Source organism: Arachis hypogaea, chromosome 5 (genome assembly GCF_003086295.3).
Source record: "Arachis hypogaea cultivar Tifrunner chromosome 5, arahy.Tifrunner.gnm2.J5K5, whole genome shotgun sequence".
In the NCBI taxonomy this organism is placed as follows: Eukaryota; Viridiplantae; Streptophyta; class Magnoliopsida; order Fabales; family Fabaceae; genus Arachis; species Arachis hypogaea.
This window is the reverse complement of record NC_092040.1, coordinates 35,935,383-35,949,848: the sequence shown is the minus strand read 5'-3', so window position 1 is coordinate 35,949,848 and position 14,466 is coordinate 35,935,383. Positions and strand designations below refer to the sequence as shown.

General features: G+C 34.3%; 1 protein-coding gene across 1 annotated transcript; it reads right to left on the bottom strand.

Moving 5' to 3' along the window:
• Nucleotides 1-12,016: 12,016 nt before the first annotated feature.
• LOC140184887 (protein FAR-RED IMPAIRED RESPONSE 1-like) lies at nucleotides 12,017-12,867 on the bottom strand. The gene is made up of 2 exons (XM_072238082.1): nucleotides 12,594-12,867; nucleotides 12,017-12,486 (listed from the first exon to the last, which is right to left on the bottom strand). The coding sequence occupies exons 1-2, from the start codon at nucleotides 12,865-12,867 to the stop codon at nucleotides 12,017-12,019; spliced, it is 744 nt and encodes a 247-aa protein (XP_072094183.1).
• Between the last annotated feature and the right edge of the window lie 1,599 nt (nucleotides 12,868-14,466).

The window sequence follows — 14,466 nt, the reverse complement described above, 5'->3', positions numbered from 1 at the left end:
ACTTGCTGGTTAGTTGTGCGGGATTGCAAAAGTGTGATTGCAATTTCGTGCACCAATTAGGCAGTGGGTTGACGATAATGTGTTGAACCATATTATTGGAGAGACACATGCTCGGACCCTTTGGATTAAGCTTGAACAGTTGTATGCTCGAAAAATTGGAAATAATAAGATGTTTTTGATCAAGCAGTTGTTGGCTTTAAAGTATACAGATGGGACATCAATGACAGATCACTTGAATAATTTCCAAGGAATTATGAATCAATTATCTTCCATGGGTATCAAGTTTGATGAAGAGGTTCAAGGATTGTTACTTCTTGGCTTCTTACCAGACTCGTGGAAAATTCTCAGAATGTCATTGTCTAATTCTACTCCTGATGGTGTAATCTCTATGGATCTTACCAAGAGCAGTGTTTTGAATGAAGAGATGAGAAGAAAGTCACAAGGTACATCAGCTACACATTCAGATGTTTTTGTTTCTGAGTCTAGGGGGAGAAACAAAAGTCGAGGTCCTAAAGGTAGAGATCAAAGCAGAAGCAAGTCTCGAGGAAAGTATAAGAATATTGAGTGTCATCATTGTGGTCAAAAGGACATGTGAAGAAATTTTGTTGGCAGCTAAAGAAGGAGAAAGCCATGGCAAGTAAAGACAAGAGCACAAATAAAGATGATGGTAGCAATGAAGACAAGGTTAATGTAACTCATGATGATTTTCTTGTTGTTGAGGAGTTTGAATCTGTTAACCTTATTGATAATAGCACTAGTTGGGTGATTGATAGTGGTGCTTCTATTCATGTTACATCTATGAGGAATTTGTTTACGTCCTATACTCCTGGTGATTTTGATGATGTGAAAATGGCTCATCAAGGTGTTGCAAAATGTGCTGGTGTTGGACAGGTTTGCTTAGAAACTTCCAACGGTACCAAGTTGACTTTGAAGCGTGTGAAGCATGTTCCAGATATTTGGTTGAACTTACTTTCTGTTGGTAAGTTGTGTGATGAAGACTTGGATAGCTCATTCTCTCGTGATAGTTGGAAGCTCACCAAAGGGTTCCATGGTTGTTGCTAGAGGTACACGATACTCTACTCTTTATTTAACTCAAGCAAAGATTGTGAAAGATGTTGTTAATGCTGCTGAGTTTGTTGATGAAACTAATTTATGGCATAAGATATTATGTTATATGAGTGAGAAGGGCATGAATATGTTATCCAAGAGGAATCTTTTATCTGGTTGCAAGGTTGCTTTGCAAAAGTGCAACCATTGTTTTGCTGGAAAACAAAACAGGGTTTCTTTTAAGAACCATCCACTTTCAAGGAAGCCGGAGATACTTGACTTGGTGCATTTTGATGTATGTGGGCCGATGAAGACAAGAACACTTGGAGGGTCTATCTATTTTGTAACCTTTATTGATGACCATTCTAGGAAATTATGGGTTTACACTTTGAAGACCAAATATCAAGTTTTGAATGTGTTCAAGCAATTTCAAGCTTCTGTTGAAAGAGAAACTGGGAAGAAATTGAAATGCATTCGTACTGACAATGGTGGTGAGTACTCAGGTCCATTTGATGCTTATTGTAAAGAGCATGGTATAAGACATCAGAAGCTCCTCCGAAGAGTCCTCAGTTGAATGGCTTGGCTGAAAGGATGAACAGAACACTGGTTGAAAGAGTACTTATTGTCACAGTCTGGATTGGCAAAATCCTTTTGGGGTGAAGCTTTGAGCACTGTTGTTCATGTCTTGAACCGGACACCATGTGTTCCCTTGCAATTTGAAGTGCCAAAGAAGGTATGGTCAGGTAAAGATGTTTCTTATGATCATTTAAGAGTCTTTGGATGTAAAGCTTTTGTTCATATTCCTAAAGATGAGAGATCTAAGCTTGATGTAAAGACTAGGTAGTGTATTTTTATTGGCTATGGCATGGATGAATTTGGTTACAGGTTTTATGATCCTATTAGCAAGAAGGTAATTCGGAGTAGAGATGTTGTCTTTGTTGAAGACCAAACATTGAAGGATCCTGATAATGCGAAAAAGCCAATGGTTCAGCCTAGTGATGATTTTTCTAACTTGGATATTACTCCCTCTAAGCCTATGGTGGAAGATGGTAGAGTTGAAGTTCAAAATAATGAGCATGATACAAGTGCAGGTGAAGATGAAACAGTTGATCCGATACTTGATGAAGTTGGCTATGATGATCAAGATGAACAACCAGCTTTGGAAATTCCTGCAAATGCACTCAGAAGGTCTACAAGAGAGAGGAAGCCTTTGTCAAGGTATTCTCCACATGAGTTTGTTTTTTTGACTGATGGGGGAGAACCTAAATGTTTTGGAGAGGCTGTTGAAGATGAAAACAAAGCTCAATGGCTTGAAGTCATGCAAGAAGAAATGAAGTCCTTGCTTGAGAATGATACCTATGAGTTGGTGAAGCTACCGAAGGGTATGCGAGTTTTGAAGAACAAATGGGTATTCAGAATCAAGAATGAAGAACACAATTCTAAGCCTCGATATAAGGCTAGATTGGTTGTTAGAGGTTTTAGACAGAGAAAAGGTGTTAACTATGAGGAGATCTTTTCTCCTGTTGTGAGGATGTCATCTGTTCGTGCTGTGCTTGGATTAGCAGCGTCTCTTGATTTGGAGATTGAGCAAATAGATGTGAAGACAGCTTTTCTTCATGGTGATTTAGATAAGGAGATCTACATGGAGCAACTGGAGGGTTTTGTTGTTAAAGGAAAGGAAGATTTTGTGTGCAAGCTTAAGAAGAGTCTTTATGGGTTGAAGCAAGCTCCAAGACAGTGGTACAAGAAGTTTGAATCTGTTATGGGGGAGCATGGTTACCGTAAGACAACTTCAGATCATTGTGTATTTGTGCAAAAATTTTCTGATGATGATTTTATCATTCTTTTGCTTTATGTGGATGATATTTTGATTGTGGGCAAGAATGCTTTGAGGATTAATGAGTTGAAGAAACAGTTGAGCAAGTTCTTTATTATGAAGGACTTGGGTCCTGCCAAACAGATTTTAGGTATGACTATTACTCGTTATAGAGATTCAAAAAAGCTTTATTTGTCACAAGAGAAGTACATAAAGAAGGTGCTTCAAAGGTTTGTCATGAATGATGCCAAATGTGTTGCTAGTTCTTTTGCTCCTCATTTTAAGTTGAGCACCAAGCAGTGTCCAACCACTGATGAGGAGAAACAAGCAATGGATGAAATTCCTTATGCCTCAGCTGTTGGAAGCGTGATGTATGTTATAGTGTGTACTAGACCAGACATTGCTCATGCAGTTGGTACTGTGAGTAATTTTTTTTCTAATCCAGGTAAAGAACATTGGAATGCTGTTAAATGGATTATGAAATATCTCAAAGGTACAACTAACTTAAGTTTGAGTTTTGGTAGTGAGAAACTTTTGCTAGTTGGCTTTACTGATGCAGACATGGCAGGAGATATTGATTATCGAAAGTCTACTTCAGGTTATTTGGTCAAGTTTGTAGGGAGGCTATTTCATGGCAGTTAAGGCTACAAAAGTGTGTTGCACTTTCTACCACAGAGGCAGAGTTTATTGCAGCAACTGAAGCATGTAAAGAGTTATTGTGGATGAAGAAGTTTTTTGCAGCACTTGGTTTCAAGCAAGACCGTTATGTGTTATGGTGTGATAGCCAAAGTGCTATTCATCTTGCCAAGAATTCTACTTTTCATGCAAGATCTAAACATATTGATGTTAGGTATCATGGATACGGGATGTGTTAGATTTCAAGTTGTTGGAACTTGAGAAAGTTCACACTGATGATAATGGTGCTAATATGATGACAAAAGCATTGTCATGAGAAAAGTTTGAAACATGATGTTTGATTGTCGGAATGGCGAAGGCCTCCACCTAGTCGAGAAGGGGGAGATTTGTTGGATTTTTTCTCTCCTTTGTGAAGCCCAAGCCCAACATTTTGAGGGTGCCTCTTGCACCCATTGTGCCACAACCCTAATCATATTTTGGGGGTTATTGAGAGGTAGAGAGAATAGCCACCAAGTGAGAGAGAAGAGGAAAAAATAGAATTCCTATTTTTATAAAAGCAGTCACTTTTAAATGGCAGTTTCTCATTTGTTCACCGTTGGATCGGTATGAAATTTTAACTGCGTGTTTTTATCATCTTGTTCTTCATTCTGGTTGGTGAAGATGTTGATTAAAGGTTTTCAGTGGGAGAAATTGGCTTCGCAAGAGAGAAATTAGGTTTCCCATTTTTACACAGAGCAGCAATCTTTGAACGATAATTTCTCATTCTTTCACCGTTGGATCGACGTGAAATTTAAACTGTAGATTCTTCACATCTTGTTCTTTATTCTGAACAGTGGAGATTTTAATTGGAGATCTGCAGAGGTTGAAATTGGCTTCGACAACAGCTCTATTTTTTGGGTATATTTCATCTTCTTGCTTCTCATTTGTGAGCTTTGGTGCTTTGCTGTTTTGGCTGGTTATATGCACATTTTTGTGCTTTGTTTGAGATTCTCTTATACCTAATTTGATTATAGTGAAACTATTTCATTGGTCTGGACGACCCGTGATTTTTACCTCTCATATTGAGGGGGGTTTTCACGTTAAAATCTCGGTGTGTTCTTGTTATTGCTTTACTTGCTATATTTGCTTGTTATAGTTGCTGTCATATTGTATTGTGAGTGCTTTCATATTATTCCTGTCTTGAATATTTGTGTCGTTTATGCTGTTAGGCTCTTTCACTATCCGTGCTCACCTCTAAAAAAATTGATTTGTGGTCTGCAACTACTGGAGAAAATGACGTCTTCACTACTGTTAGGATTTCACAAGGCGCCTATGAATTCTATGTTCAACAATTTTGTTTGGTTTACTTATCTCAGCTCAGCTGGTTCCTAAACCAAAGCACCCAACCTTACAGAATTACACTTGACTTGTGATTCTCTACTAGTATTAAAGTTACTCGTTGAGAAGATTATATGGTATACGCTACGGCGAAAAAAAAATAATGAAAAGAACGAATATTTCTTTTTCCAGCAGTAAACTATTTATGAAAACAAAAGATCATTGTTTATTATTATTATTATTATTATTATTATTATTATTATTATTATTATTATTATTATTATTATTATTAAAAGATATTAAATATATAAAAAATTACTCACTAAATTAATTATTATGTATTTATGTATAAATATATGTAGTGTTTAATTTATTTTTTATATATATCATAATCGTCGTCGTCTTCTTCTTTTATATAAATTCAAAAAATTAGAGCACATAAATTTTGATTCACAATATAAAATATTTAACATACAATATAAAAAATATTGATACAGCACATAAATTTTTAAATAACAACATGATTAGAACATTAACACATAACTAAAAAAATATACACAACACAAAACTTTAGTACACATCACAAAAAATTTGGTGTACAATACAGAAAAATTTTGGTGTACAATACATAACTTTTTAATATACAATACAAAATTTTTTATGTACAGCACACAAATTTTTTAAAAGATCACATGTCTAGAATATTGACTCATCCAACCAACAAATTATAATCATAGCAAAAATTTATATGCTATGTGCAAAAAGACTTTAATTTGTCCTATGCGTAAAAATTCATATGGTGCGCAAAAATTTATATGTTACATCGATAAGTTTGTTATTTGCACAAAATTCTATACTATGTTAATAAAATTTTGTCCTATCCAATAAAAATTCCTGTACTAAAAAGCACAAAACAAAAAGTGACAATGCATGTGCGCATTTTTTTTTAGTTTAGTATGATTTTGATCCTTAAAGTATAGGTCGAAAAATTTTTTCGTCCCCAACTTTTTTTTTTTGCATACAACATCATCCCTAAAGTTTAACTTAGTTTTAAAATCGTCTTTCAGATTAAAATACCCTTCTCCTTCTTGACCAAAATCCCCGATTCTTCTCCATCACAGTAGTACCCAATACCCAGTTCTTCATCTCAATCACAACAATATTTCTTCTTCTTTTTCTTCCTCTTCAACTAGAATTTCAACAAAATTTCAACAAAATTTCAACTATAATTTCAACAACAGCAACATAATTTCAACAGCAACAATAAAATTTTAACTAACGAATATCAAAAAATCAAAACAAAGAAGTAAAAGAACACAATAGCAATATAATTTCAACAGCAGCAACAAAATTTCAACTAAAAGATAACAAAAAATTAAAACAGAGAAGTAGAAGAATGGAATAAAATCAGAAACAAAACCAAAAAATAGAAAAACAATTGAATCAATACCCATAATGAAATCAGAATCAACAATAACAGTGTGATTAACAAAATCAGAATTAGAACAAAAGCAGAATAATCAACTTAATCTGAGACAGAATTGGAACCCAACGGCGAAGAGCAGCAGCGAGCGACGAGAAGAAACAGTGACATGCGAGGAGCAGTAGCAAGCTAGCAAGGAAGAGGAGCAGCGGCGAGATCCAGCGGCGAGGATACAAAGCAGCGGAGGACCTTCGGCGACGGAATTGGGTTCAACGGACAGCAATGGTGGCAGCTGGCACAATGGCAGTGACACTCCTCCTCTACCTTCAGCTCATGCATCCCTCTCTTTCTCTTCGCGATCAGCGACGGTGGCAGATCTAGCGATGACGGAGCAGCTCAGAACGACGACGACGATGAGGCTCAACGGTGGCGATGAGCCCAATACGACAGTGGCGGCTTCCCTTCTCCCTTGCGTAATTCTCTTCCCTTTCTTCTTCCTTCTCCCCATCAGCGTGATCCCTTTCTCCTTTAACCCGTTTTTTTTTTTTTTTTATTTATTCTATATTTTTTTTTAGTTAAGAGTAATTTAGTAAAAAAAAAATAAATTTTTTTATAAAAAGAATGATTTTAAAATTAAGCTAAATCTTAGAGACGATTTTATATGCAAAGAAAAGATTGAAAACGAAAAAAATTTTTGACCTATACCTTATGAACCAAAATCGTACTTAACCCTTTTTTATAATTTCTTTTTTGTGTCTTCTTTTTATTAAATTTGTACTAACTTTATTAGACTTATTACAAAAAAAAAAAAAAAAAACTTATAAAAGTAACATCACCGTTTTTTTTCCCTTTCAAACGGATTTCACTCATTTTCAGTAGGCCTTTTTTCGTATTTTATGGAAAATTTTTAGAATTTGATAAAATTGTCACTATGTCGATTGTGATATTATTTTAAGTTCTTTTTTAGAAAATGGATGGTTTTTTATTTTTTATAAAATATATTTTTAATATATATTTTACATTTTAATATATTTAATATAAATAATTAATTTTTTATATATACAAAGTATTTTTTATGTGTTAGAAATTGATATTCTACTTATGGAGTATTTTTTAAAAATAATTTGTCAGAAAAAACCTTAGAAAGTGAGGCTAATATTTTTTATATTAGGCTCCAGCATGTGATTTAATTTGTAAAAATATGGTAGATTTTGGTTAAATTTTGTTAATATGAAATTGTATTGAATTGGAAAAAGCAAAATAGCAAGTGGCAATTTTTTTATTTTAAAAAAATTATAATTTATAAAATCGTGAGTCACGATTATGTTTTTAATTTAAAAAAATTATAATTTATGAAATCGTGAGCTATAATTTGTGTTTATTAACAAATCTACATGAGCAATTTTATTGTATTTTTATTTGTTATTTTTATGAATTTTTTAGTTTGATAAGTTAAGAATTAATATGTTGTGAATTTAAATTTTATTTAAAAATTTATTGTTTATTAGTTAATAGATTACTGCATAAATAAAATGAAATTCGAATTAACACTTATTTAAATAAATTAATAAAATAATTAATTTATATTTGTTGTTATTCCCATTACTAAAAAAGGATAAATTTTCCGAAAGTGAAGGCCTTGTGCCTAGGCCTAAAAATAACTAAGCCGACACTTAAATTAAGAAAGTTAAGTTAAATATTCCTGGTTTGCTTGTAACTTGTAAGCTAGTATGGTGCTCAGTTTCTATGGTATATTATTGTAGAGGAACAAACAATATTTATTTCAATAATGTTAGAGAATTAAGAGGGGGTCTAACTAATAATAAATTAACAAATATTTTTAAATTATATTTTAGATTAATTAATAACATTAATTATCATTAATTAGTGGTTATTTAATTTTTTTTTAAACAGGGCTGCTACATATCTATATAATCATATAACCAAGTTGATCCAAACCTAAATAGATTCAGGCGCATTAAATGCAGAGTGAAAAACACGCGCCAGACACAAAAAAACCTCTCATTTTTCATTTGCGCTTCATTATGAAAGAACGTTACATTTTCAACACGAAATGAATATACCAAAACACTCATTCTCTTCGAATCTCTCTAAACATCACTCAAACTTCAATCACATTCTTTGCGAAAACCACTACTGCAAAGAAATTGGAAGAAGATTTCACAAGCAACAACCAGAAACAAACGAAAACAACAACAAAGACTACAAACGGTATGAGAAAACTACTGTTCATTTAAAATCTTGCAATGTCGCGTTTCGTCTAGTTTCATTTTAGTTTTACAGGTTTGATTTGCTTCGTTTAGTAGATTGAATTATTGTGAATGATTTTTACAATATAACTAGAGCTTTAAGATATAGGTGCTTGTTCTTATTGGTGTGGATATTTTAACTAGAGCTTTGTTACTATCTTCAGTACTTCTTTTCCATTGAAGAATACTATTCTTGTTGATTAAAAATTGATAATGATTTATTAACCACATGAACGTTTTTCGGTTCAGTGGCCTTTGTGATTTTGGTTCTGTGGATGAAGGATTTTTGGTTCGCTGGGTTGTGGCATATTAATTAACTTGATTAAGATATACATGCTTGTGATTGTTGATTATTGAATGAGTTTTGTTTAGAACAATTGACATTCGAGACAACTCTTTTACTTTGATAAGCTATATTACTGTAAAATTGTCTCATTATATTTGATTAAGATATATGTGGTTGTTCTTATTTGTGTGAATAGTTATATACATTTTTTGATTCGTTGGCCTCTGTGATTTTGGTTCTATGCATGAAGGATTTTCAGTTCGGTGGGTTGTGACATATTAATTGACTTGATTAAGATATACATGCTTGTGGTTGTTGATGTATTAAATGAGTTTTGTTTAGAACAATTAACATCAGAGATAACTCTTTCACTTTGATAAGTCATCCTACTGTAAAATTGTCTCATTATATTTGATTAAGATATATGTGGTTGTTCTATTTGTGTGAATAGTTATATACATTTTTTGGTTTGGTACCCTTTGTGATTTTGGTTCTGTGCATGAAGAATTTTCGGTTCGGTGGGTTGTGCCATTTTAATTGACTTGTTTAACATATACATGCTTGTGCTTGTTGATATATTGAATGAAATATTGACCAAAATTTTTCATTACAGCAAAACAAGAAAATGGCAATAATGAAGGAGAAGTCACATTATAACGTAAGCAGATTAAATATATTTATCCGCTTTCATTCGAATAATATCTATTTTGTATTATATATCCTCACATTCTGTTTCAAAACTTGCAGAAAATTCACTATTGCAGATGCCAAACAAAGGCAATGGCAATTGTGTACAGGGAAATGAGTCAAGAAAAGAAAGATATTGTGGAAGAAATGAGATTTGGTACCCTGGCAAATGTTCCAGAAATGAACGTCTCTAATGCACTGTTGAAAGAATTGCTTGATCGGTTTGATGAAGAGAAAGGATGCCTGAAAACTCTCCAGGGGAGAATATACATAACTCCTCGAAAAGTAAGAGCTGCCCTCGGCATAACCAACGGAGGTAATACATTTTTCACTTACTGCCTATTTTCAGTTTATTGGTGTCCGAAAAATTAAACTGATCGTTTTTGTCTGATTTTTGCTATTAAAATATTGTAGAGAATATTTTTCCTGATAAGGTTGATTACAACAAACTGAATCCAGGAGACAAGGAATGTGATGAATATGAATGTAGAAAGGGAGGAGAACCGGAAAAAATTCAAGAGAACTTTTGTTGTCTTCATACAAAAGTGCTTCTTGCTCCCCATAATGGTAAGTGTGGCCTCCCCAATCCACAAGCCACCAATCTTTCATGTGGACAACATTCAAAAATGGGATTGGACAAAGCATGTTCCCGACTTCTTAATGAAAGGAGTTAAAAACAAGAGGAACGAGAAGAAGCAGTCTGTTGATGGTTGTTTTTTTGTATTAATGTTGATATACTTCTACGAAACCAAATTCCCCCACCCATTTCACCTGATGCTCCCCCTGCACCATCGATGACCCATTGGACAAGGGAAATGATCATTGATCGGATTTCATCCAAAGCAACACAACCATTGGTAAATACTATACTAAAATTTCCTGAAAAATTTGCTTTCAAATGCTTTTAAAATACTCTACTAACTAAATAAACTTCTGTTTTAGCTTATAATTAATTTATTTGTCCTACTTGAAATTGTTAGTTTGTTCATTTGAATGTTTTTGCATTAAGAAACATTTTTCTTGATGAATAAATAGTTGTCATATACTATTCACCATATGAATATTTTTTGATTCGGTAGGATTTCTTCATTCGGTTCACCGGATTGTTAATTTGTTATTTTGATGATTAAATAATTGAGACCTTATTTCTATTTTAGGGATTCTGTACAGAAGGGAAAAAAAGAAAGAAAAAACAAAAATAAGTAACTTGGACAAAAAAATTGTGAACCCCAAAAACACAATGAATCGAAATTAATACACTGGGTGAACCGAAAGGTAGAAACACACTGAACCCCTAAATACTGAACCCTAAACCCTAAACCCTGAACCCTAAAACCAGAACCCTGAACACTGAACCCTGAACCCATAAACCATAAATCCGTAAAATCCTAAAACTTAAACCCTAAACCCTACACCCTAAAAGCTAAACCCTAAACGCTGAACCCTGAACTCTGAACTCGAACCCTGAACACTAAACTCTGAACCCTAAATGCTAAACCCTAAACCCTAAACCTTAAACCCTGAAGCCTATCATAAACCCTAAACCCATAAGACCCTGATCCCTAAACCCCTAAACCCTCAACCATGAATACGGTGAACCGAAATTAAATGACGGGGCGAACCGAAAGTTTGAAACACACTGAACCTCTGTACACTGAACCCTGAAACCATACACCCTAAACCTTAAAACCCTAAAACCTGAAACCCTAAACCCTAAACCTTAAACCCTAAGCCCTGAACTCTGAACTCTGAACCATGAACCAAAAAACAAATTCTAATTCTTCAACTTAGAAATTAATACACTAGAATTTCAGAAAAAAGTGACTATTCATTAAAGCTGCTATTAGCATGGTGAACCGAAATTTGTTCATGGGTGAACAAAAATTTACATTAATAAAAACTAAACTTGTACAATCCTCTCTTGGATAATTCATATCTGGTGCATTGTAAAGAGTGGAGCTTGACTGAATCAATGATCTGGAATTTAAAAGGTTCAACTACAAAATACATAATTAATTGTACATTGGTAAAATGAATTGAATTTTTAAGTAATCAAAAGCAAGTCAATTTTACCTCGCTTGGAGTTGTCTTTTTCTTTTTCTTCTTGGAATTTGAGATCTTTTTTCCAAGTTTGATCCAAGTCTGTTCTTGGGTTGACCTCTTGTTTTGACACGTGGTGGGCTTTGAAGATCATTAACATTGCTTAATGTCGCTTCTTCATGGGTTAACAGGCTTTTTCCTTTGCTTCTCTCTTGATATTCTTCCATCTCAGCCATGACCTTGTCAAATGCTCGGTGCAAAATTCCGATCAACTCTTCACACTTAGAATTAAATTCACATATATTGTGCGACCGAAACACCAATTCGTCAAATCTCTTACTTCTTGGCTCCAATAGAGATTCATCTTGGTTGCTCTTGATGTGTGTATGTCTCCTCTTTATGTTCTTGCTCCAACGTTCTAATATGTATTTCGGTGCCACATTATGCACTCGCTCAAAGCTTAGGACGCTTAGGGAATGGCGGCACAATATGCCTCAAGACTCAAATAGCAAGCAATGACACTTTACATCTCGTGATACTGCGTCGTAGGTAATGACAAACTTGTTGAATGTGGAGTTGGGAACCTGCTCTATGACTTCATATGTTATGAAACCTAGGGTTGAATGCATTGATCTTGTGATACAATTCACTTTACCTCTGAATTGAGCTTGAACTTCCCTGAACTTCTCATGGGTATATACATGCTGAAATTGTGCCTCTATTGATGATTTTGTTGTGCACAGTATCACGGTGTGAAAATCTGCAGCATCGAATTTTCTCTCTGCTTGTTCTCTACTTGTGAGGCAATTGTCATGTTGCTTCACGAATTGTCTCAAGGAGCTATTCCGTGTGATGAACTTGTTGAAAAATGAATGCGCTCTCCTCCTTTGTGTGTTTCTCATCCTGGCCCAAAAGTGGTAATCCAAGTAAACTGGAATCCATATATGCCAATCCTCGTACATCTCTGCATACCAAACCGAACTTATAAGGTATGGTGAACCGAAAATAGTGCATGCTTTTGGGAAAAAAAGATATGAGCATAAAAATAATTCGAATTGAAATCTCAATTACCTGAAAGCCACTTGTTGCCTCCGAGACCATACTTTGTGAGGAAATCATTCCAGTTTCTGTCAAATGCATCTTTTGTGTACGAGTTCCAAACAACATGACTCATCTCTTGTTCAATATCAATGTGTCCCTTGTAGCCATTTATTTTTCTTGGGATCTTTTTCATGATGTGCCAGATACACCAGCGGTGAATTGTTGTTGGCATGCATAGCTCAATTGCCCTTTGAATCTTTGCGCATTGAGCGGTAAGAATACCTTTTGGTGCCTTCCCTCCCATGCAACGTAGCTAACACTCAAATAGCCATTTGAATGATTGAATGTCCTCATTTTTCATCATCACACATCCAAGAAGTGTCGACTGGCTGTGGTGATTCACGCCAACAAAAGAACCTAAAACCAAATTGTACCTGCATAAACAACAACCACAAGTTGGTAAACCAAAATATATACACTAACTGAACATCAAAAATATGTTTGAATGAACCAGATACCTATTTGTGTTATAGGTGGTGTCGAATGAAACCATGTCTCCGAAATAATCAAATGCAGCCCTGCTTTTTGCATCAGCCCAGAATGCATGTTTAATGCAGTGATCACCTTCAAGGTTGAGCTCAAAGAAGAAATTTTGGTTCTTCTCTTTCATTCTAACTAGGTGCTTCCTAAATTCTTTGGCATTGTCTTCTTCGAAAATATTCTGTACTTTCCTTGTGATGTAATTCCTTACATCTTTTTCTATAAAACCTAGTTCACGGTGGCTGCTAGCTGCTGCCACAAATGATTGGTAAGTTTTGCTCAGTCTGATTCTGGCTTCCTCGTGGGTTTTAATGGTGCGACGCACGAACATGCTAAGCTCCCTATGTTGTTTAAGCATCTCAGCCTGCTTTGGACAACAAGAATATGAGTGATTCAAAACAACTTTGAAAATTGTCTAAAGACCAACATCCTTCATTATGTGTACATAAATTCTGGCCAGACAATTTAACCCAATTGAAGGGTTTGTATTCAAAGTTGGAGATATCTTTGATTTCCACCTCCCCTCTCTAGAGCATACAATTAGTTAATTCTTAATCTTGTCTCCGTCCTGAGTCGTGTTCCTGATTTTGGTAGAAAAACCAGCAAGTTTGGAATAATGTTTGTAGAACTTTTGATACATGGTCAAGAGGGCATTTTTGTCATCTTAGAGCTAAGGGGAGGAATAATAATCTTGTCATATTCAAGGATCTGAATTCTAGAAGAATTGTGCCATGCCAGTCTTGGACATCTAGAAGACCAAGAGTCCGTCTCAAAAACAGTGGTGCTGAAAGGGCAATAATTCACAAGGCCTATTGGGCTAAGTCAGGACAGCAAGAAGCTCAATAATACTTTTCAAATTCAATGGGAGGCATAATTTATTATTAATTTTCGAATTTTTTAGGCATTTATTTTGGTTTGTTTTGTTGTTAGAGTTTGTTAGAAGATTTGATTTACTTTTGATTTGCTTAGTAGTATTTTTAGGGATTTTAAATTTAAATCAAATCTGATCTAATCTAATAAAGATCAAATCCGATTTAAATTAGTTATCATATCTTTAGGATTTGAAATTTAAATCAAATCTGATCTAATCCAATAAGATCTAATCTGATTTAAATTAGTTATCTTATCTTATCTTTTAGCTAGTTTATTTGGGGTCTATTTAAACACCTTCTGGTGAGACAATTTCCATAACTTTTGATGAATAAAATTTTCTTAGTGCTTTATGCACGTTTTTATTGTGTGATTAAGTGAGGTGAGTGATTTGCTTTGCTTGTTGCATGGAGAAGATTGAGTGATTCAATTTTCATCCCTATGATATAAGTTATCAAGGATAGGTTCTTTGAAGGTCTAGTAGGAAAAACCC